We start from the raw sequence: 21,622 nt of genomic DNA on the forward strand, positions 1-21,622 counted from the left end.
TTCTTAACTGTAATCTCTGTTATTTCCTTCCTTTTGATAGCTTTCAATTTAGTTTGTCCTTCTTTATCTAGTTTCTTGAGGTGTAAAGTTAATTCATTGATTTGAAATGTTTCTTTTTTGTGTGTATGCTTTTGTAGCTATAAACTTAACCTTCATCATGGCTTTTGCTGCATTCCATACGGTTTGCTACTTATGTTTTCATTTTCATTTGTCTCAAAGTATTTTGTAAGTTCCCTTGCAACATCTTCTTTGACCCATTGGTTGTATAAGATTGTGTTGCTGAATTTTCACATTTCTGCGAATTTTCAAGTTTTTCTAGATTTATTCCACTGTGATCAGAAAAGCTACTTTATATGATTTAAAGCCTCATGAATTTGTTAAGACTTGCTTTGTGTCCCAATATGTGGTCATTCCTGGACAATGTTCCGTGTGCACTTGAGAAAAATGTGTATTCTGCTATCATTGATGAAGTGTTCTGTGTGTGTCTGTGTTGACTAAATAAACATAAAATGCTTTTGCATGGCAAAAACAATGAAGCAAAACACCATCAACAAGGTAAAAATATTCATGACAAACAGGAAAAAATATTTGCAGCTTATATCATAAGAAAAAGGTAAATGTCCTAATACATCCCTAAGATACAAAGAACTTTTTTGGGGAAAAAAGGGGCCAGAGTCCCTGTACAAAGTGGGCCAAAAATATAAACGAATAGTACAGAAGAAGATGAGAAAACAGGAAAGGCTCTTAACCATATGAAAAAGATGTGCAACCTTGCACATATCAAGGGAATTGCAAGTTAAAATATATACTAATATATAATTTATCACCTATCAGATGGGAAAATTTAAAAATCTGGTAAGAGTACTGGTGAAACTCTGTGAAAACTTCATCTCTCAGATATTGATAGGGAGAAAGGTAAATGGTACATGCGTTTTGTTTTTATTTTTTATTTTTTCATAGGGATTACATTAAATCTGTCTTTAAATATTGACATCTTAACAATATTAACTCTTCTTTTTTTTTTATTTCAGCTCATCATGGGGGTACATAAGTTTAGGTCATATACATTGTCCACGTCCCGCCCATCCCCGCGAGTCAGAGTCCCAAGCGCGTCCATTCTCATTCTCCAGACAGTGCGCCTGGCACTCATCATGTAGTCATAACTCCATCCCCTCCCCCCCCACCTCCCCGGATCTGCACCTTCAAGCATGACCATTCCCCAGAGGGTGTGCAACGCACTCGTCATGTAGGCATACACCCATCCCCTCCCCCAACCCCCCATCCCAGTCTGATATCCAATTGGTATCCTTCCCTGATGTACATTTAGGTGATGATCAGGGAAACCAGTTTTCTGGTGAGTACATGTGATGCTTGTTTTTCCATTCTTTGGATACTTCACTTAGTATAATGGGTTCCAGCTCTCTCCAGGAGAACCAAAGAGATGTCATATCATCGTTATTTCTTATAGCTGAGTAGTACTCCATGGTATACATATACCACAGTTTACTAATCCATTCATGGATTGATGGGCACTTGGGTTGTTTCCACATCTCTGTGATTGTGAATTGTGCTGCTATAAACATTCGGGTACAGGTGTCTTTGTTAAAGAATGACTTTTGTTCTTCTGGGTATATGCCCAATAATGGGATTGCTGGATCAAATGGTAGGTCTACTTGAATCTGTTTAAGGTATCTCCATATTGCTTTCCATAGGGGTTGCACTAGTTTGCATTCCCACCAGCAGTGTAGGAGTGTTCCTGTCTCTCCGCATCCACGCCAACATGTGTTGTTTTGGGATTTTTTGATAAAGGCCATTCTCACCGGAGTTAAGTGGTATCTCATTGTGGTTTTGATTTACATTTCCCTGATGATTAGGGATGTTGAGCATTTTTTCAAACGTTTTTTGGCCATTCTTATATCTTCTTTTGAAAAATTTCTATTCATGTCCTTTGCCCATTTTTTGATAGGATTGTTTGATTTTTTCTTGCTGATTTTCCTGAGTTGTAAATAGATTCTTGTTATCAGTCTTTTATCTGATGTGTAGTATGCGAAAATTTTTTCCCATTCTGTAGGCTGTCTGTTTATTTTCATGAGAGTTTCTTTGGCTGTGCAGAAGCTTTTTAATTTATTCAGGTCCCCGTCGTTTATTTTTGTTGCTGCTGTGATTGCCTTAGGGGTTTTCTTCATAAATTCTTTGCCTAGACCAATGTCTGTAAGAGTCTTTCCTACATTTTCTTCTAGAATTCTAATTGTTTCCCATTTAAGGTTTAAATCTGTTATCCACCGTGATTTGATTTTTGTGAGAGGTGAAATCTGTGAGTCCTGTTTCAGTCTTCTACATGTGGCCATCCAGTTTTCCCAGCACCATTTATTGAATAGGGACTATTGTCCCCAGAGTATGTTTTTGTCTATTTTGTCAAAGATTAGATGGTTATATGAGGATGGTTTTATATTTGGGTTTTCTGTTCTGTTCCACTGGTCTGTGTCCCTGCCCTTGTGCCAATACCAAGCAGTTTTAAGAACCACAGCTTTGTAGTATAGTTTGAAGTCTGGCAAATCAATACCTCCCATTTTGTTTTTATTGCTTAAAATTGCTTTTGCTATACGGGGTCTTCTCTGATTGCATACAAAGTGTATAATTATTTTTTCTAAATCTGTGAAAAATGATGTTGGTAATTTAATAGGAATTGCATTGAATCTGTAGATTACTTCGGGTAGTATAGACATTGTAATGATGTTAATTCTTCCAATCCATGAGCATGGTATGGATTTCCACTTATTTACGTGTTCTGCAATTTCCTTCCTTAGCGTTTCATAGTTCTCTTTATAGAGGTCCTTTACCTCTTTAGTTAAATATATTCCTAGATATTTTATTTTCTTTGTTGCTATTTTGAAAGCTATTGAGTCCTTAATTTGGTTCTCCGATTGAATGGTATTGGCATATATGAATGCCTCTGATTTGTGTGTATTGACTTTGTAACCTGAGACTTTACTGAATTTGTTAATTAATTCCAGGAGTCTCTTGGTTGAGTCCTTGGGGTTTTCCAGATACAACATCATGTCATCAGCGAAGAGTGAGAGTTTGATCTCTTCTGTCCCTATTTGGACACCTTTGTTTCTGCTCTCTTGTCTGATAGCCTTCGCAAGGACTTCCAATACTATGTTGAAAAGTAATGGGGACAGTGGGCAGCCTTGTCTGGTTCCAGTTCTGAGTGGGAATGCTTTCAATTTTTCCCCATTCTGTGTGATGTTGGCTGTGGGTTCGTCATATATGGCTTGTATTATTTTTAGGTAGGTCCCATTTATGCCTATGTTGTCAAGTGTTGTTATCATAAAAGGGTGTTGAATTTTGTCAAATGCTTTTTCTGCATCTATTGAGAGGATCATATGGTCTTTATTTTTGCTTCTATTTACGTGGTTAATTACATTTATAGATTTACATATGTTGAACCACCCCTGCATCTCTGGGATGAAGCCTACTTGGTCGTGATGAATTATTTTTTTAATCAGCACTTGGATACGATTTGCTAGGATTTTATTCAGAATTTTTGCATCTACGTTCATGAGAGTAATTGGTCTGTAGTTTTCTTTTTTTGTTGCATCCTTTCCTGGTTTTGGTATCAATGTTATATTGGCTTGGTAAAATGTGTTGGGGAGAATTCCATCCTTCTCAATATTGAAGAATAGTTTATGTAGGATGGGCACCAGTTCATATTTGTATGTATGGTAAAATTCAGGTGTGAACCCATCTGGACCAGGGCTTTTCTTTTTGGGAAGTTTTTTTATTGCTGTTTCAATTTCAGTTCTTGATATTGGTCTATTCAAGAATTCTATTTCTTCCTGATTGAGCTTGGGAAGGCTGTGTGTTTCTAAAACTTTGTCCATTTCCTCCTCATTTTCCAATTTGTGTGCATAAAGATTTTTGTAATATTCATAGATAATGTCATGTATCTCTGTGGCTTCGGTTGTGATTTCTCCTTTCATGTTCCTGATGGAAGTTATTAAAGATTTTTCTTTTCTGCTCTTGGTTAGTCTAGCCAGTGGTGTGCCTATCTTGTTTATCTTTTCAAAGAACCAACTTTTTGTTTTATTAATTTCCCTTATAGTATTTTTGTTGTCTTTTTCATTTAATTCTGATTTGATCTTAATAATTTCTCGCCTTCTGCTGGGTTTGGGGTCAGTCTGTTCTTCTTTCTCCAGCTCTTTGAGTCTATTCATTAAGTTGTCTCTTTGTAAGTTTTCTGTCTTTTTGAAATAGGCATTTATGGAAATGAATTTTCCTCTCAGGACTGCTTTAGCTGCATCCCATAGATTTTGATAAGTTGTGTCACCTTTGTCATTTAATTCAAAGAATGTTTTGGTTTCTGACTTAATTTCTTCCTTTACAAAATTGTTATTCAGGAGAAGGTTGTTTAGCTTCCCTGACTTTGAGTAGGAATGAGAGTTCCCATTAGGGTTCATTATTATTTTTATTCTATTGTGATCTGAGAAGATGCATGGTATGATTTCTATTTTTTAAATTTTTTTAAGACTTGCTTTATGACCTAGGATATGGGCAATCTTAGAGATTGTCCCGTGAGCTGATGAGAAGAATGTATATTCAGTGGATTTCGGTAGAATGTCCTGTAGATGTCAGTCAGGCCCATTTGTTCTAGCATTCTGTTTAAGTCTACTATGTCTTTGCTTATTTTCTGCTTGGAGGATCTGTCCTGTGCTGTCAGTGGGGTGTTAAAGTCTCCAACTATTAAAGTGTTGTAGTCTATAATTTGGTTTAGATCTAGTAGGATTTGCTTTATGAATCTGGGTGCACCTAGATTGGGTGCATATATATTAAGTATGGTTATGTCTTCTTGTTGAATTGTGCCTTTCACCAGTATGTAGTAACCATCTTTGTCTTTTATTACTTTTGTTGGTTTAAAGACTAAGTTATTGGAAATTAAAACTGCCACACCAGCTTTCTTTTGGGTACCATTTGCTTGAAATATCAAGTTCCATCCTTTTATTTTCAGTCTAAATGCATCTTTGCCGGTTAAGTGAGTTTCCTGAAGGCAGCAGATACTTGGTTTGTGTTTTTTTATCCATTGGCCCAGTCTATGTCTCTTGAGTGGGGAATTCAGGCCATTGACATTTAGTGAGAGAACTGATAAGTGGGATAGATTTCTGTTTCTCTTATTGGGTACAACTTCATTGCTATGTTTTCTCTCTTGAGCCATTGTGGTGGCTAGAATTTGATCTTTAGCTCTTGGGTGGTTTTACATTCGTGGGTCTTTGTTGTGATGATCCATGTGTAACTCTCTTTTGAGTACTTCTTGGAGGGGTGGTCTTGTCTTGGTGAATTCCCTCAGTCCTTGTTTATCTGAGAATGTCTTAATTTCTCCTTCATATAGAAAGCTTAGCTTAGCTGGGTACAAGATTCTAGGCTGGGCATTATTCTGTTTCAGAAGAGTGAGAATGGGGCTCCAACTTCTTCTTGCTTGTAAAGTTTCAGTTGAGAAATCTGGCGTAATTCTAATGGGTCTCCCTTGTATGTTACTTGTTTCTTTCTCCTTACAGCTCGAAGAAGGGTCTCTTTAGTGGATATTTTGGTCAGTCTGACGACTACGTGGCGTGGTGTTTTCCTATTTGCTATGAATCTACTAATGGTTCTTTGAGCTTCTTGAACCTGTATATCTAAAGTTTTAGCAAGGCCTGGGAAATTTTCTTCTATTATGTCTTCAAATAGTATATCCAGCCCTTGCTTATTATCTTCTTCACCTTCAGGGATGCCTATAACTCTCACGTTAGGTTTCTTCACATAATCCCACATTTCTTGAAGACTCTGATCTTTTTTCTTATTTCTTTGCTCTATCTCTGTGACTGTCTTATTTAATTGGAAAGAGTTATCTTCGATCTCTGAGATTCTGTCTTCTATTTGATCTACCCTATTCTTGAGACTTTCCACTGTGTTTTGTAGCTCCCTGAATAAATCCCTCATTTCTAGGAGTTCAGTTTGGTTTTTCTTCAATATGTCTATTTCTTTAGTGAATTTTTCTTTTAAATCCTGGAATTTTTTTGTGGTTTCTTTGCATTGGATGTCAATTTTTTCTTGTATATCATTCAGCTTATTTATAACCCAAGACTGAAATTCTTCTGGTAACATGTTGGTATTCTGAAACTGGCTTGTGCCAATTGGAGGAGAGTTGGTATTTCTCTTTGGGGGCGAGGTTTCGGTTTGGTTTTTTGTGCTCCCCATATTTTTCCGCTGAGCCCTTCCCATCTGGCTCTATCGTTAGATCTTTTCTCACAGGTTAAGTCTAGTTAACAGCACGTCTTGTACTCTGTTCTTAGGCTTTGAAACAGTCTAGGTATTTTGCTTTCTTTATCTAGAGGGGGAGACTGTTGTGTGTTGTTTAAAGTTTTTTTTCTATCTCAGTTGGGGGACTGCTTCTGATGGGTCCACCCCCAGAGGGTTGGCTTGACCTAAGACCAGTTTGGCAAGTTAAATCTCTGTGTTGTGGACTTTCAGATAGTAGGCAGGATTCACACTATTTGCAAGCAGAAAGCCTCTTCTCCCTCTCTTTTTCTTTTTTTTTTCCCCCCCTGGGTTTTGGTTCTTCCTCTGGATGTGTGGTTTCTGTCTCTTTCTGCAGGAAAGATACTGGCTAGGTGGAGGAGGCAGTGCCCTCACTCACTCAGTGCCCCAGCTGCTGCAGCTCCCACGGGCAATGGTCTACACTGTCCCATTGTTCCCAAGGTCCGGGCTCCACACTCTTGCATCTGGGGAAGCACTCAGTGTTCACACCTGGGAAGGGGACCTGGAGAGGGTCTATGGATCAGGGGATGGAGCCTCCTGGGGAGCCTCCTGGCACCCTATGGCTCTGTAGCAGTTAGACCTTGGCCTGCACAATTGTTCCTGCCCACCCGCAGATCACTGGCACTGGGGGGCAATTTTCAGGGTCCGATAGGAATCCGAGCTGGGGGTCTGAAGCAGTCAGGAGTATACAGTAGCTCCTGGGCTGGAGGGCCACCGGAAAGGAGAAAAGAAAAAGAAAGGAAAACATAAAAAAAAAAGAAAAGAGAGACAATATGAGTAACAAGAAGAAGAAAGAGAAAACAAGAAAGAAAAGAGAAAGAAAGGAAGAAAGAGAGAGATAAAAAAAATTAAACAAAAAAAAAATCCCGCTTTAATATTTCACGCTCAGGGCCCCTCGCCTTGGTGCATGTCCGCATCTGTCCCTTTAAGAGATAGGGCACCGGGACCGCGGAGACCCGCCAGAGTCCAAGGTCCTTGCCGCTTAGCTGTGGGAACCGAGATGGCGACCACGCGAGAACGTTCAGAGCTCGGCAGGCGCCAGGGCCCACAGCCGCTCCCCCTGGTACATGCTTTTTGAAGAGGAATTTGACAGTAATGAGCAAGATAACTTGTGTTTTTACCTTTTAAGCAGCATTAGCATGCCCTAGGAATCAATCCCAAAGATATAGTGATAAAAATTACCAAAGACTATGTTACACACCTATTCATTGCAGCCATGTTTGTAAAAACAACCAAACAACCAAAGTGTCCATTAATAGAGGAATGGTTGAGTAAAGTATGGTGGGTCCACTCCAGTACTCTCTAGCTGTGGAGAGGAATGAGGGATGTCTCTACAGGGCACTAGGGAGTGATCTCAAGGACTTTTTGTTTCATTTTTAGCAACTTATTTTATTCATGTGTTTTTAACCATTGCACTACATCGACTACATTGTGGTTACCACATCCATCCACTGAAATAACACAGTTGTCAACATGGGGAGCAAGCAGGGCTTTTGGAAACATTTTTTATACACGTGGCTTTAGGAGATGCATTATAGTGTGGTCAGTACATCCATTCCCTGAAATAGCACTGTTCTCAACTTGATGAGTAAATAGCCTCAAGGATATATTTTTAGGTTAAAAAAAGGCAACGTGGGCCAGGCGTGGTGGCTTACGCCTGTAATCCTAGCACTCTGGGAGGCCGAGGAGTGTGGATCGCTCGAGGTCAGGAGTTCAAGACCAGCCTGAGCAAGAGTGAGACCCCGTCTCTACTAAAAATAGAAATAAATTATCTGGACAACTAAAACTATATATATAGAAAAAATTAGCCGGGCATGGTGGCGCATGTCTGTAGTCCCAGCCACTCGGGAGGCTGAGGCAGTAGGATGACTTGAGCCCAGGAGTTTGAGGTTGCTGTGAGCTGGGCTGATGCCACGGCACTCTAGCCCAGGCAACAGAGCAAGACTCTGTCTCAAAGAAAAAAAAAAGACAATGTGGAGAAGTTTATGTAGATTATGCAACATTTATCTATGCAGGAGGAAAGAGTACAATGAACGTCCATCTCTCTAATGAGAGATACAGTTCCAATGGCTAAGTAACACCAGTTGCCCCCATTCCTTTAGCCTTTAAGAAATCTAATTCTGATGTCCCTACCACTCACCTTTACCCAACTTTGGCGCCCTCCAAGAATGCACGTTCCCACATAAATCATTTTGACTACTCTTTCTGCTCGATACTTGTCCCAGATCATTCCATTTTTTATTAAAAAATAACACTTTCCCACACACTTTAGGCTCTTCTTGGTCAGAAACTAGCAGTAGCGGTCCATCATGGCCCTGCAGCCTTAACAGGATCTACCTTGGAAGAGGAGTCTTTCTGGGCAAGGGTTGAAAGCAGTGAGGTGCTGGAGCTGGCCCTTACTGGAACATGAGACCTGACTGTTAGATTTTCAGGACTTTTGAGAGCCAGTTGTTAAATACAGCCATTATTGAAAACTAAATTACATAAACTAACGATCACATTCATTATATTGAAAACAGACACAACACCCACATGCTCAAAATTCATCAATCCTTAATTAATTTTCCAAATTTTGCTATTATGTATGTTCTTGTGGTTATTGACATTTATTGTACCTGCATGGTGAAAACACACCTCTTCCCAACTCTGCCTTCATTGATGTGAAGTTGGTATCTGGAAATCAGCAAATGTAACAACTTGGGGCATTTCCTCCAAACTCCCTCCCCAACCCCCACCCCAAGGTCCAGTTGTTAAACCTTTAGCTGCACACTACTGGTTGAAATTTATCCACTCTACAGATGCTCTGATGTGGTGGATATGCTCAGATCTAACCAATGTTGTTATATAACATACAAGAGTCAAGACCTAACTCACAGTACTCTGCACAGTGATGTTTTAAATCTGCGAACTGAGGTAGTACATGACAAAGGGAAGTACACAAAAAGGTTTGATATTTAACATTTACAAGGATGTCCCAATATGCCCAAAATACATCATTATGAGACTTTTGAAAAAGTTACAGAACAATGCGTTTGTGTGTGTGTGTGTGTGTGTGTGTGTGTGTGTGTGTCCGTGTGTCTGGCACCAGTATCAGGTCTGAAAAGCCCTGCATGGAAATGGCAGTGGGCATCAGAAAAATGAAAGGGCCCAGGGAAAAGGGTCTCACTCCTTCCCCCAACATCCATCATTTTATTTCTTTTTACCTCCCTCTCTCATGCTACATCCTTTAACCAAAATATATTTCCTCTTTCACCCAACTCAGCTGTGGGACTGTGGTGTGCCTAGGACACAATTGCATACCAAGGTATTAGTCCTTTTCCAGGTACCACTGCTTCCTTCCTCCAGGAATATGTGGATTTGTTCATCCGTTTCTGGGAGAAGAGGAATCATTTATTCAAGTACCAAACTAGAGAAGGAAGGAAGGCATGAGATGGACTTCAGTCTTGCTCTCTGTCATCAGATTGAGAATATAAGAATCCTGACTTCTCAAGGCCTCAAAAAAGAAATGACAATTTGTAACTGGATGTCATCACAATCAATCACCTTGGGTAGAATAGAGGGAGGGAAGGAAGGAAGGAGATGACAGCATGGATAGGAGTCCATATCCAGACATGTACAACTGAGGTCTCTCTGCCTGCTGAGGGTCTCCAGTTCTTCATTTGTCTAGAACATCATCAACAGAGGACTGAGAAACCAGTGCAGGTAAGAAAGATCTGATTGATCACTACCTTGAGTAAAAAAAACCCCTTTTGACTGCTGTCTGGTGCTTCGAGTTTTAAACCTTTTATTCAGTGTTTCATAAAAAAATTTAATTATCAGCTAATTCAGGGCCTGGTAAAGACAAGGGAATTTTCCCTGATCTTTGGCTAAAAATTTCCCCCAAAACACTTCTGCAAGTTACTTTCACTCTTTGAGTGCATTTCCTCATAGGTAAAATGGTAATGATAATGCTTAGCTTGCAGAGTTGCTGCGAGGCTGTATGTGCTTAGCACGGTGAACACAGAATGAATAAATGGTAGTGAGTCTTCCTCATATTTCATGGGTCCTTCCAAAGTAAGATCTGAATCCAATTCATTTCCCCTCTTTTTGATTCTTCTTGTCCTGACTGGCCTCAGTTTCCCCCGCTGTAAAGTTCACATTGGACTACAATAAAACTGGCATTCCATTCACCAAAATTATCCTTCATTGATGTTTGGTTTGGCCCACATATGGGGCTTCAAAACGGAACCTGAGCCCAGGTTTCTAAGTTGAGTAATTTTACACAGAGATCTGGAATCCCATATTCTCTAAAAGCCAGTTGATTTGGCAACCATGAGTCCACATTCCTGCATGGCAAATATTGAGCCAAGCACCAGCTGCCGCCTTAGGTAGAGCATGCACTGTCGCTTTGGCCAGAGCCCATCAGGCCTGCTCTACTCGTTTACATGATCTGCTTCATCCTGTAGGTGTTGCAACTTGTGGCCCTCTGGATGACTGAAAACAGTCCATGCCAGGCAGAGGATAGGTACTTAATTGCTCAATGAATAAATATCCTACTCTTTTTCCTCTACCATTTTCTTCTCTAGCCATGTTAAGAAGAAATCCCAGTTATTTTGTAGGGTGATTCTCACTTTGAGACATGAATCGAACAAGTCCGTTAGAGTCAGGATAGTCTATAGTCTTACTGTGTTATACTGTGGTAACAAACAACCCATATATCACAGTGTCTTACAACAACAAGGGTTTATTATTTGTTCACACACACAAACCTAGAGACAAAGTGAAAACATTCTTATGTTTCCACATGCATGGATACGTACATGAGTGCACAGGTATGTCTGCAATCACAAGACAAATAAAAACTCTGGCATATGAATTCCCACAGAACCCCATTTAGAGACTGATCAACTTAGATTGCACAATCCTGCTATGATAGGAGACATAAAAAGGCCCCAGCATCCAAAGGAGTAAGGGATAGAGGTACAAGAATATCCACCCTCAGCCAAGGAATTGCCCCACATAATAAAAAGGGTCTGAAAGCTTATAAAACACCTGAAGGCTTAAAAAAAGAGATGTTAAGCATTTTGGATGTTAACCATTTTGCACATTCAGAAACAGGATACCAAATAGGCAGTGCTCTATTGAGGCCTCCTCCTCTGGGCTCCTAGCTCAAGAGGGAGATGCACCCCAGATGTCCAATAGGCAGCGAGAGGGAGCTGGCTGGCCTGGGGTGGAGAGAGGGGCTGGGAGGCTGGAGTCCTTTATCTCCAGCAGGAGCTGTAGACAGAAAGGAAGGGGCCAGAGCCAGGTCACATCCATGTCCCCTCCCAGCTCTCCCCTTTTTTGTGTGTCCCACCCAACCAAAGTTTGTCACCTGGACTACTGTACAGACCCTTTCCTCTCCGATTTCCCCATCTTCAGGCTTGCCTCCCCCCCTCCCCGATCCCTCCATCACAACCACCACATCTCTTTCTGTCCAGCCCAGGGTCTCTGAAAATGCTCCTCCCTACCTCTGAAACATTCCCTGGCACCTCACCACCCACAGTTGCTGGTCTAGCCTCCTAAGCCTGGCCTGCCAGACCCCTGTGATTTGTAGCCTCTCCAGCCTTGTCCCCTTCTATCTCAGCAGTTCCTCCAGGGTTGTTTCTTCACTCACGTACCATGTGCCATCCACCATTTGGGTCCAGGAATGCCTAGCCTTCCCTCTTAGCCTCCCCAGGTGTTTATCCCTCCTCACAGCTCCTCCATCATTGAGATTTAGCCAGAAAACACAGCTTGCTTGCCAAGGCATCCAGGCTCCACATTTAGACTGGAGGCTCCCTGCAGCCAGGGACCAGACCTCCTTCCAGACCAGACCCTTACCACCTCTGTATGTCCTCCCCAGACTGCAGCAGACCGCAGGGGTCTGGGTAGAGAGCCCTGGGCTGGGAGTCAGGAGACCTGGTTCCTCCACTGCAGATGCTGCATGCTCTAAGGCAAGTCCCTGCCACTCTCGGGACTTCAGTTTCCTTGTTTCTTGACATCAGGGCACCGGACATTTGCTGTTCAGCACAAAGCTCAATAAGCTGCAGATTCACTGAACAGCCCTCAACTGCCGTTTCAAGAGTCGGACTGAGGAGCTTGGGTGCCTGGCCCCAAGGAAGTTCAACCTACCGACCCTGATTTCCCAGTTAGAACCTGCTTACCACGAGGCACCCTCCCCCCACCACCCTGTTCCCAAGTATCCCCACCCCATGTTCCCCTTCCAAGGAGCAGGCTACCTGGTGGGCCGCAGGGCTGGTGCAGGGAGATGGAGTCCGAAGGGGCCTGGGAAGAGTCTCTCAGAGTCAGCAGAGCCTCAGCGGCCTCCAGCTTCCGCTGCCACTCTAAGGAGGCAGAAACCGCAGCCTGGTCCGAGGCTTTGGGGGCCTGCAAAGGAAAGGGCGTGAGAGAATGGGCACTGGAAACCATACCTCCTGCCAATGCGACAAGTGCCCCTTCAGCCCCCAGTTCCCTCGAGCCCCCCGCCCCCCAAGGCCTTCTCCTCTTCCCATCCGCTAAGCTCCGCCCCTCCCAGGGTTCTGGACCCCGCTACTTTCCCAGGACCTGTGGCTGCAGTAGAAGAGGGTCAAGGGTGGCACAGGGCTGGAGGATCAGAGTTGAGCATCTAGAAACAAGGAGAGGAGAGGCCAGGGGATTAAAATCCTCTGACAGACACATACTACCAGTAGACAGAGAGAGGGGCAGGATTTTGCAATAGCCGGATGTGGAAATCCCAATGCCTGCTGGACCATTAGTCGTTGTAGCTGGGGCAAATCCCTTCTCCTGCTTGGCCTGTTTTCCTTTCCATACCTCTTATTTCTATATCTTTCCCGAGACACTTATTCCTGCCAGCATTTTCCTCCCAGGGCAACGATGAAGATTATGGGAAGCCACAGGTGTCTGTGTTTTAATCTGTAAAGCACCTGGAGAGATGTGACTGTTCAGGGACTGGTTCTCGCCTCCATATTGCCCAATCCCCATGAGTCTTGAAGGACAAGTCTGGCTCATCTCCAGGAAGCTTTTTCTAATGGCCTCTGGACTTTCCCCTGGGCCTCTGTGGCCTTCACCATCATGGCCTCCACTTGTCAGCAGGACCTTCTATCCTGTCCGTCTGCTTCATGTGGAGTAACAACCCTCATTTGTTGGAGGCCTACTATGTGGCAGGCCTGTGTCAGTCCTCTTTTCAGTGCTATAGGTATAGAATATTGTCCCCAGTACACCCATAAGCAAACGGAGGCTCAGACACGTAAAGTCACTTGTCTAAAGCCTCACCAATAGGAAATGGCAAAGCTGGGAGAGCCCTGTCCTTGCCCGTTAGTCTCAGATGCTGCCTTCTCCTTCCCTTTTTCCTTCTCCTTCTCCTCCCCTTTTTCCTCCTCCTATCTCCCATGGCACCAAGCACAAGGTTGGGAACACAAGACGCAGCCAGTTCCATGGTCTCCACTCCACTCACATGCTGAGCAGGGCAAGAGGCCCGTGGGGCTCCCCGGAAAGAGAAACCGTCAGTTGCTGCTCCAAGGTCGCTGGAGTGCAGGGCAGAGACAAATGTTCTGGGGGCTTGTCGAGCAGCAGAGCCCCTGGGGAGCTCTCCTGCAGAGGCAGAGAACATGGGCTGGAGTCAGGTACCAGGCCAGCCATGGAAAGAGGAGGTGTGGGCATGTTCTGGGATGAGGATAGGATCCCAGAACGTCAGAGCTCTGAAGACCTTGAAGACCAGCCAGTCTTACCTTTCATTTCACAACTGGGGAAATTGAGGCCCAGGGGGGAGTGACTTTTCCCAGGGTCACAAGGCAAGTTGGTGGTAGGGTCACAGATGGAACCCATGTCTTTGGGGCACAGTGAAAGGGGTCTGGGCAGTGGCTGGGTGGGAGCCTCCCCCGCTGGCCACGGACTCTCCTTACCTCCTCGGGGGTTGTGCGGATGTGGGCCTCAGGCTGCAGCACGTTGCTCTCCTTCCCAGCTGTGAAAGACCAGGGACAGCTTTGCTGAGCCTTTCCTTCCCCTGTCCCTCCCGCAGGCCCCACCCCACTTTACCCACCCCTAGTCTCAGTTCTCACCTCACCATGCACCTTTTCGACCCCCCAGATCTCTCCTTCTGACAAACACTTGGTAGATAACATTGGTGACGTTTCATATTTGGGCAAGGTAAGGTCCAGGGAGTAACTTGCCCCAGGCCCCACCAAACTTTGCTGACAGGACTGGTGACAGAACTACTCATGCTTCCTCCACCCAAACTCAGGCTCCCTCCCTGGCCAGAGACACTCACTGAGGACTCCTCCTTCCACGGGCAAATTCTTGGCATGGGTGTGACCTTTGGGAGGGGCAGCCATACTCCTTATCAGTCCTCGAGCCAGGTGCCTCTTTAGCCGAGCCCGCTGCCCCCTCTTCAAGGCACTCACAGCAGGCAAGATCCTGCGGTGCTCCCTAAAGTAGGGGATTGCAGGTCTAAGGTTAGTCGCATATAGAGGAGGCCTGACCCCTCCCCATCTCAGACACCATACTCACGAGAAGAGGGCACAATTGTGACACTTGCAGGCCTGGAAGAGGCAGAAATGCTTGTGGCCCTTGATTTGGGTAGTGATGCCATGGTTGTGGCAGCGGTCACAGCGACCAATAGCTCTTCTGGGGCCAAGTTCAATCCCCCACGGGGCTCCAGTCTCATGCCCTGTGGTGCATTCGGAGTCAGAGGGGCAGCAGGGCACAGCAGGTATTTCTTTGGGTTCCATGGTTCTAGGGTCAGGAGCGGAGGTCAGAATGGCCACATGATCCCCTACCCTCAACGTACTTCCTCTGCCCTTGGAAAACCCTATCTGAGGTGGCTGGATTCTTCTTCTCTATCCTGCTCACTGCTGGAATGAGATTGCCCCCTCCCTTCTTCTCCCATGGCTTTCTCCAACCTTCACCCTGACCGCCTTGCTCAAGTTGCCTCTTTCCCAGGAAGCCCCACTCATGCATAGCCTCCTCCCAAGAAACTCTCAGCATCATGGGTCCCAGACGTGTTCAATCGATTCATTATTCTCCTTGCTTACCTTCACTCCACCACAGACCCCATTTTCAGTCACACACGTGCACTCCCATGCCCCCTTCAACAATTACTACACCCCCTTCTTATGTGTCATCCTGTACTCTGCCAAACCCAACTATTATTCCTGCTATCCACTTCAACAAATCTCTTCCAAACCTCCCGCATTCATTCACTCCCCACACATGATTTTATGCCCCCTGTGCTCAATTCGATTTTTAGTCTCTTCCATGCCCTGTATTCAGTTTTCCCCTCACATTCCATTCTGATTTTTTTCTTGTGCCCCACCTTAAGTTTAATTATCCTCTTGCTCTCCCTTTAAGCTGATTTCCCTCTTGTACCCCATGAAATCATATTGTCCTCCTGGATCCCTGGCCCTCTTTCAATTATTATTTTCACTCATCCCGTCATTCATTCCCTTGATGCTTCCTTCAGCAGATAGGTATTTGTTGAGCCCCCTGTGGGGTGCCACGCTCTGACCTAGCCAATAGGCAACTCCTCAGTGCAATAATTTTTCTCCTGGACTGACGCACCCTGTCTGCTTTCACGCAAACCCAGGCATTCCCTCCACAGCCTCCCAACAATCTTCCATATTCCTCTGCACACTTCAAAAATTGTGCTTGAGCACACCCTCTCCCCTCCCGTCACCAACACACACACCCCGTCCCGCCACCTCTGAGTGCCTCACTTCCTCAGGAAGCCCAATCCTTCGCTACCTCCCCACCTCTGAATAAAAAGCAGGCGCACGAGTCCTGTCCCAGTGGCCAGAGGCAAGTTGCTCTGGGGGCTGGGGCAAGGGGTCCCTCCAAAAGGGGTTCCGAGAGGGATAGGGGTGGAATGGGACATCAGGAGCGGGTGGGGGGGCACCCTGCTGCGGTGGGGCAGAGGGGAAGGGCTTGGGGATCTGGAGCAGGAGAGTGGGAGGAAATAAGAGGCATGGAAAATGTGGATCATACTCCTGATGCCAGCCTGTGGTTATCACAGCCACCAGCAGGTTGGAATCAATCAGCTGAGACAAGAGGTCTGAGGGAAGACCCAGCTTCAGCTCCCCTTCCCGCCCTTCCAACAAAGGCCAATGAGCTGCATGCAGCACTGCCTTCCACCTCCCACTGCTGGTGCCTGGAGACCAGTGAACTTCGAGATGCCCTGCCGCTCAAGCGCTGTGGTCATGCCCCCTTTGCCTGGCTGTCGCTTCTCCTGTTCTGTCTCTTCTCCCAGGGAAGAGATTCACTGGGCCTGCCAGGAGCACCTGAAGTGAAGTTGAGCTTTAAGCTCCTCAAGGCTTGTTTCCCTGACTAGTCTCCCTTTGGGTGTGAAATATTTTGTGTGAATGCATTTTTAAGTCATGTTCTTGGTATTCTGTAATTTACCTTTTAAAAATTCAGTGTGTGCTGTTAAGATCAATCTGTATTCCTGTGCCAGGGATTCTGGGTTGGGGTGACTTTGCACCCCCAAGGAACATTTGCCAATGTCTGGAGACATTTTCGTCCATATTTGTGTGTCTCTGTTTCTGACCTCCCTGTTACGTTCCATAGATACATTTGTCTATTCCTGAGCCAGTACTACATTGTCTTAAATTTTATAACTTCATAACACATCGTGACGTCTGCTAGGGCAAGTCCTTACATCTTATTCATCATCTCCAAATATATCTTTGCTATTCTTTGCCTTTTGCGCTTCCACATACATATTAGAGCCTGCAGTGTCAAGTTTCCTGAAAACTCAGTTGTAACAGATTGGAATGCCTTTTTGCGGAATCTATGGATCAGTTAGGGGACAATTGACTATGTCCCCCTATTCAGCCTTCCTAGTCACCAACTTGGGATGTGTCCATTTATGTGGGTCTTTAACTTTTTAATCCTTCAGCTTAGTTTTTAGTTTTATCTTCTGTACATTCAGATCTTGTACATCGTTTATTGTATTTATCCCAAGATACTGTAGAGTGTTGCTGCTCTTGTATTTGATGTCTGTTTAAAATGACAATTTCTATTTGTGTCTAATTTACACAAATGCATTTGATTTTTTAAAAAGTATATTGATCTTAAAGTCCACCACCATGATAAAGTCTTCTTATATCTAAAAATTTGTCTGTAGGTGCTCTGGGGTTTTCTGTGAATCTATGAGTAGTAGAAATAGAATCAGACCTCTGGGCTTCTTATGGTGCTGGCTAGCAAAACCAGTACAAGATCTCATAGAGATGGCAAAATTGGACTTCTTTGGGTTGTTCCTGATTTTAAATAGAATGCCGCCAGCATTTTCATATTAAAACAGTCTCCCTGTGTTTTCCCTTCCCTTCCCTTCCCTTTCTTTCCCTTCCTTTTCTTCCTCCCTCCTTCCCTCCCTCCCTCTCTCCCTCCTTCCCTCCCTCCCTCCCTCCCTCCCTTCCTTCCTTCCTTCCTTCCTTCCTTCCTTCCTTCCTTCCTTCCTTCCTTCCTTCCTTCCTTCCTTCCTTCCTTCCTCTCTTTCTTTCCCTTTACCAGATTAAGGAACATATCCTTACATTCCTAATTTCAAAAGTGTGCCTTAAACATTGTGAATAGATGCTGAATTTTCCTTTTTGCCTGCAAGGAAATGATCAGGACTCTATTTTATCTGTGACTACGATGACTGTCATTTATAGGTTTTTCCAAAACCTTTATCAAAGTTTAACTTATAATCAAAAAGGTACAAAAATCATTAATGACTTTTTTAAAAAAGTTAAGCGTACACATGCAATTACTAATAGCATCTAGAGCAAGCAACAAAATATATTAGCCACACACAAACCTCTTTCATGCCTCCTTCCACCTATACTTTTTCTAATGTTAAACCAGTGTTCCTCTCCTGGGATAATGGTAACTTAGCCATGGCATATTATTCGTGTACATTAAAGTGCTGTACAAATGTACACTGGAACATTAGCTTGCATCAGAATCACCCAGAGAGCATGGTGAAACACAGATTGCTGAGCTCCCTATCTGTATTCTCACATTACAGGATTTGAAGTGGAACCCAGAGTTTGCATTTCTAACAAATTCCCTGATGATGCTGACGCTGCTGGTCAGGGGGGACCACACTTTGAGAACCACTGCACAAGAGAGGATAGCATAAGGAATCCCCAATTAGCCATCTGCAACCATTAACCACTCATGGCCGATCTCATTTCATACATATCCTCTCCCCTCCCCCCTCCTCCAGATTATTTTCAAGCAAATATCAAAAAAGTGCAAAACTTGTATATCTTAATTTATCTTATTTGATTTGTAAATATTTCAGTGTGTAGCTCTAAAATATGAGAAATCCATTTTTTTCTCAACTTTTTATTTTGAAAACACACAACGTTGAAGGGGTAATACAAATGAACAATCTTTTGCCTAGATTCACATTATCCCATTGCTTTATGTATCAATATTTTTTTCTTGCTTAACCATTCAACAACTCTTCATTTCACCCAATTACTTCAGCATGTATCTCCTAAGGACTAGGGTGTCTTCCTATGCAACCAGAGTACCATTACCACATTGAAGAAATTTAACAATGATACGGCAATATTATCTACATCCATATACAGTCCCTATTTAAATTTCCCCAATTGTCCCAATACTACACTTTTGAGAGATTTCCTGGAGCATCAACAATCCAATCAACTATCAAACGGTGCATACAGTTGTCATGAATCTTTAGTGTCCTCTAATCACGAACAGTCCCCCAAACAATTTTTTAAATCTTCCATGACAATGACATTTTTCCAGAGCCTAGGCCTGTTGTCCAGTACAGTGTCCCACAGTATGGGTTTCCCTGATCTTTGCCTCTTGTTTAGATTTATGTTTAACATTTGGGGTAAGAATATTAAGTAGGTGATGAGGAGTTCACATTATATCACATCTGGAGGCTCCTAAGGCCAGTTTGTCTAGTTATCGGTGATGCTATTGGTATTAATCAGTTTAATCACTTATTTAAGGTGTTTGTCAGACAGATTGCTCCACTGTGAAGGTATCTTTGTCCATCTGCAATTAATAAGTAGTCTGTGGCATGATATTTGGTACTCTGTTCTCCAACCAAATTTCACCTCTTGGCTTTAATATCCATTCAGGGCTTTTGCCCGATTTGATTATTACTTTGTTGCCTTAAAAATGGTGATTTTCTAATTCTATCATCCGTTTCTGCTTTTGTTGGCGGGCACTTTGCTGTAAAAAAGAGCATCTCATTCCCCTCCCTCCTCCACATCGTTGTTGTTTTTCATGTTGTATTTGCTGCAGCAGAACAGAAAAAGCTGTTTATTGTTTTTTTGAAAGAAATATAAAGAGAATAAAGTGAACAATAGTAAGCTAAATGTAAACAAAAACATGATGAGTTTGATAAGAACTTCCCCTCTAACAGTCCAAACAGATTGACAAAATCAGTTGCCTGAGATTAGAATTAACTGGCCAGCAACAACAAAGAAGTGGTTTTTGATAATTACTAAGGGGATCTGAGGTTGTTAATTTGGCCAGCTACAAAATGGCTTCGATCTTATACACACACACACACACACACACACACACACACACACACCCCACACACACACATTTTAGACGGAGACATGGCAAAAAGAAATTGTTATTTCAATTACAGAGTGTATGTTAGACAATTGTGAGGCCATATATAATATTTTACAAAAAGCAGAAGACCTTCAACTAGGTCACCAAGCAAATGCCCCTATAATACAAGACCTTCCTAACAATGTGGAAGAATAATTGATTCAAAATCTGAAAAACCTCAACTCCCTTATTTTTAGCATTACATGAGTCATGAGACATTTTGTCTCCAAGAACTTTCCAATTTGCAAAGACGTGCTTGCCTCATAAAAAATTGAACTCGTGGCACAGATATTTTGGAATTATTTCTATCTCTTAGAAAAAGAATTGAGCTAATTATGAAAGATACTACAAAAGCTAGTTCCTATGAGGAAAGACAGCGATCTGGCTGTAGGTCAAAAACTGAATTTCGTTGTCATTTTCATCTGGGGTCTGATGCTTCTCTTATTTTTTCTTTCCACTGTATGATTCCTGTTGGAAACGTAGAGGTTTAGCTTCCTAAAGTAGACTATATGGAAAGTTTCATGAATATAGTTATTAAACTCATTCAGTAAGTATGTGTAAATACAGTGAATCATCACATGTTTATTTTGTCAGTCATGGCTGAGATGTGCAAGTTTTATTGATCTTTTTTTTAAAAAAATGATTTTTGTTTCATTGATTTTCTCTATTGTTTTTCTATTTTCCATTTCATGGATTATTGTACTTATTTTTCATATTCCTTTCCTTCCCCTTGCTTAGGGTTTCTTTTGCTCTTCTTTGTTCTAGTTTATTGAGGTGACACCTTAGATTACTGCTTTGATACTTTTCCTTTTGTCTAATGCAAGTGCTTAACGGTATAAATTTTCCTTTCAACAATACTTTAGCTTTGTCCCACAAACTTTGATCTGTTTCATAACCATTTCGATTCAGTTCAATTCACTTGTCGATGTCCTGGAAGACTTTCTCTTTATTATTCTGTCTTTCTAAATTGACAAATAAAAATTATATATGTTTATGGTGTGTGATATTTCCATACAAGTATGATGATGTTTTCATGTAAGTATACATGGTGAAATGGCTAAATCAAGCTAATTAACATATGCATTACCTCACATGCTTACCTTTTTTTGTGGTGAGAAGACTTAAAATCTAGTCTCCTGGCAAATTTCAAGTACACAAAATATTGTTATCATCTATAGTCACCATGGGGTACAATAGATTTCTTGAATTTATTCCTCCTGTCTAACTGAAATTTTGACAAATTTTGACCAACAACTCTCCAATCCCCCCAACCTCCAGCCTCTAGTAGCCACCATTCTACTTTCTACTTCTATAAGATCAACACTTTTAGATCCGACAATGAGTGAGATCATGAGTATGGAAGGCTACACTCCCCACTAGACCTCTAGACCTTTGCTGGCATGAGTGGGTACTGGGCCACAAGGTTTTCTGGACTGTTTGGCTGGAGTAGAGCAGTTACTGTGAAAATGTTTCCTGTCCTACTAGGCTGCCCCTTTCTGTTCCTTAGGCTAGAGGGAAAAGGCTTTTGTCGGGAATTTTTGTTTGTTCGTTAGCTTGCTTTTTTCGTTTTGTTTTGTTTCTTTGCCTGTGCCTTTTGGCCTTTCCAGTAGCTAGTTTCTTCTGCTCCAAGTCTGGGATACGTCTGACAGAAACTTAACCACAATGCCCCTCTGAGATCCCTAGTTGATCTGCTTTCTTCTCTCCACTTTTCAGAGTCTTATGTTTGTTTTATATGTACTGTCAAGGATTT

At 42.9% G+C, this 21,622-nt stretch overlaps 1 protein-coding gene across 1 annotated transcript in view; it reads right to left on the bottom strand.

Moving 5' to 3' along the window:
• Positions 1-10,994: 10,994 nt before the first annotated feature.
• LOC123627969 (doublesex- and mab-3-related transcription factor C1-like) overlaps positions 10,995-21,622 on the bottom strand; it is a 91,591-nt gene continuing 80,963 nt past the window's right edge. Inside the window, exons 2-6 of the mRNA XM_045537530.1 lie at positions 14,193-14,251; positions 13,745-13,881; positions 12,856-12,916; positions 12,531-12,678; positions 10,995-11,547 (exon numbers count right to left, since the gene is read on the bottom strand). Of these exons, the coding sequence (XP_045393486.1) occupies positions 11,435-11,547; positions 12,531-12,678; positions 12,856-12,916; positions 13,745-13,881; positions 14,193-14,251 (518 nt within the window). The 3' untranslated portion in view covers positions 10,995-11,434. The remainder of the gene's footprint in view (positions 11,548-12,530; positions 12,679-12,855; positions 12,917-13,744; positions 13,882-14,192; positions 14,252-21,622) is intronic.

Source organism: Lemur catta, chromosome X, assembly GCF_020740605.2.
Source record: "Lemur catta isolate mLemCat1 chromosome X, mLemCat1.pri, whole genome shotgun sequence".
Classification (NCBI taxonomy): domain Eukaryota; kingdom Metazoa; phylum Chordata; class Mammalia; order Primates; family Lemuridae; genus Lemur; species Lemur catta.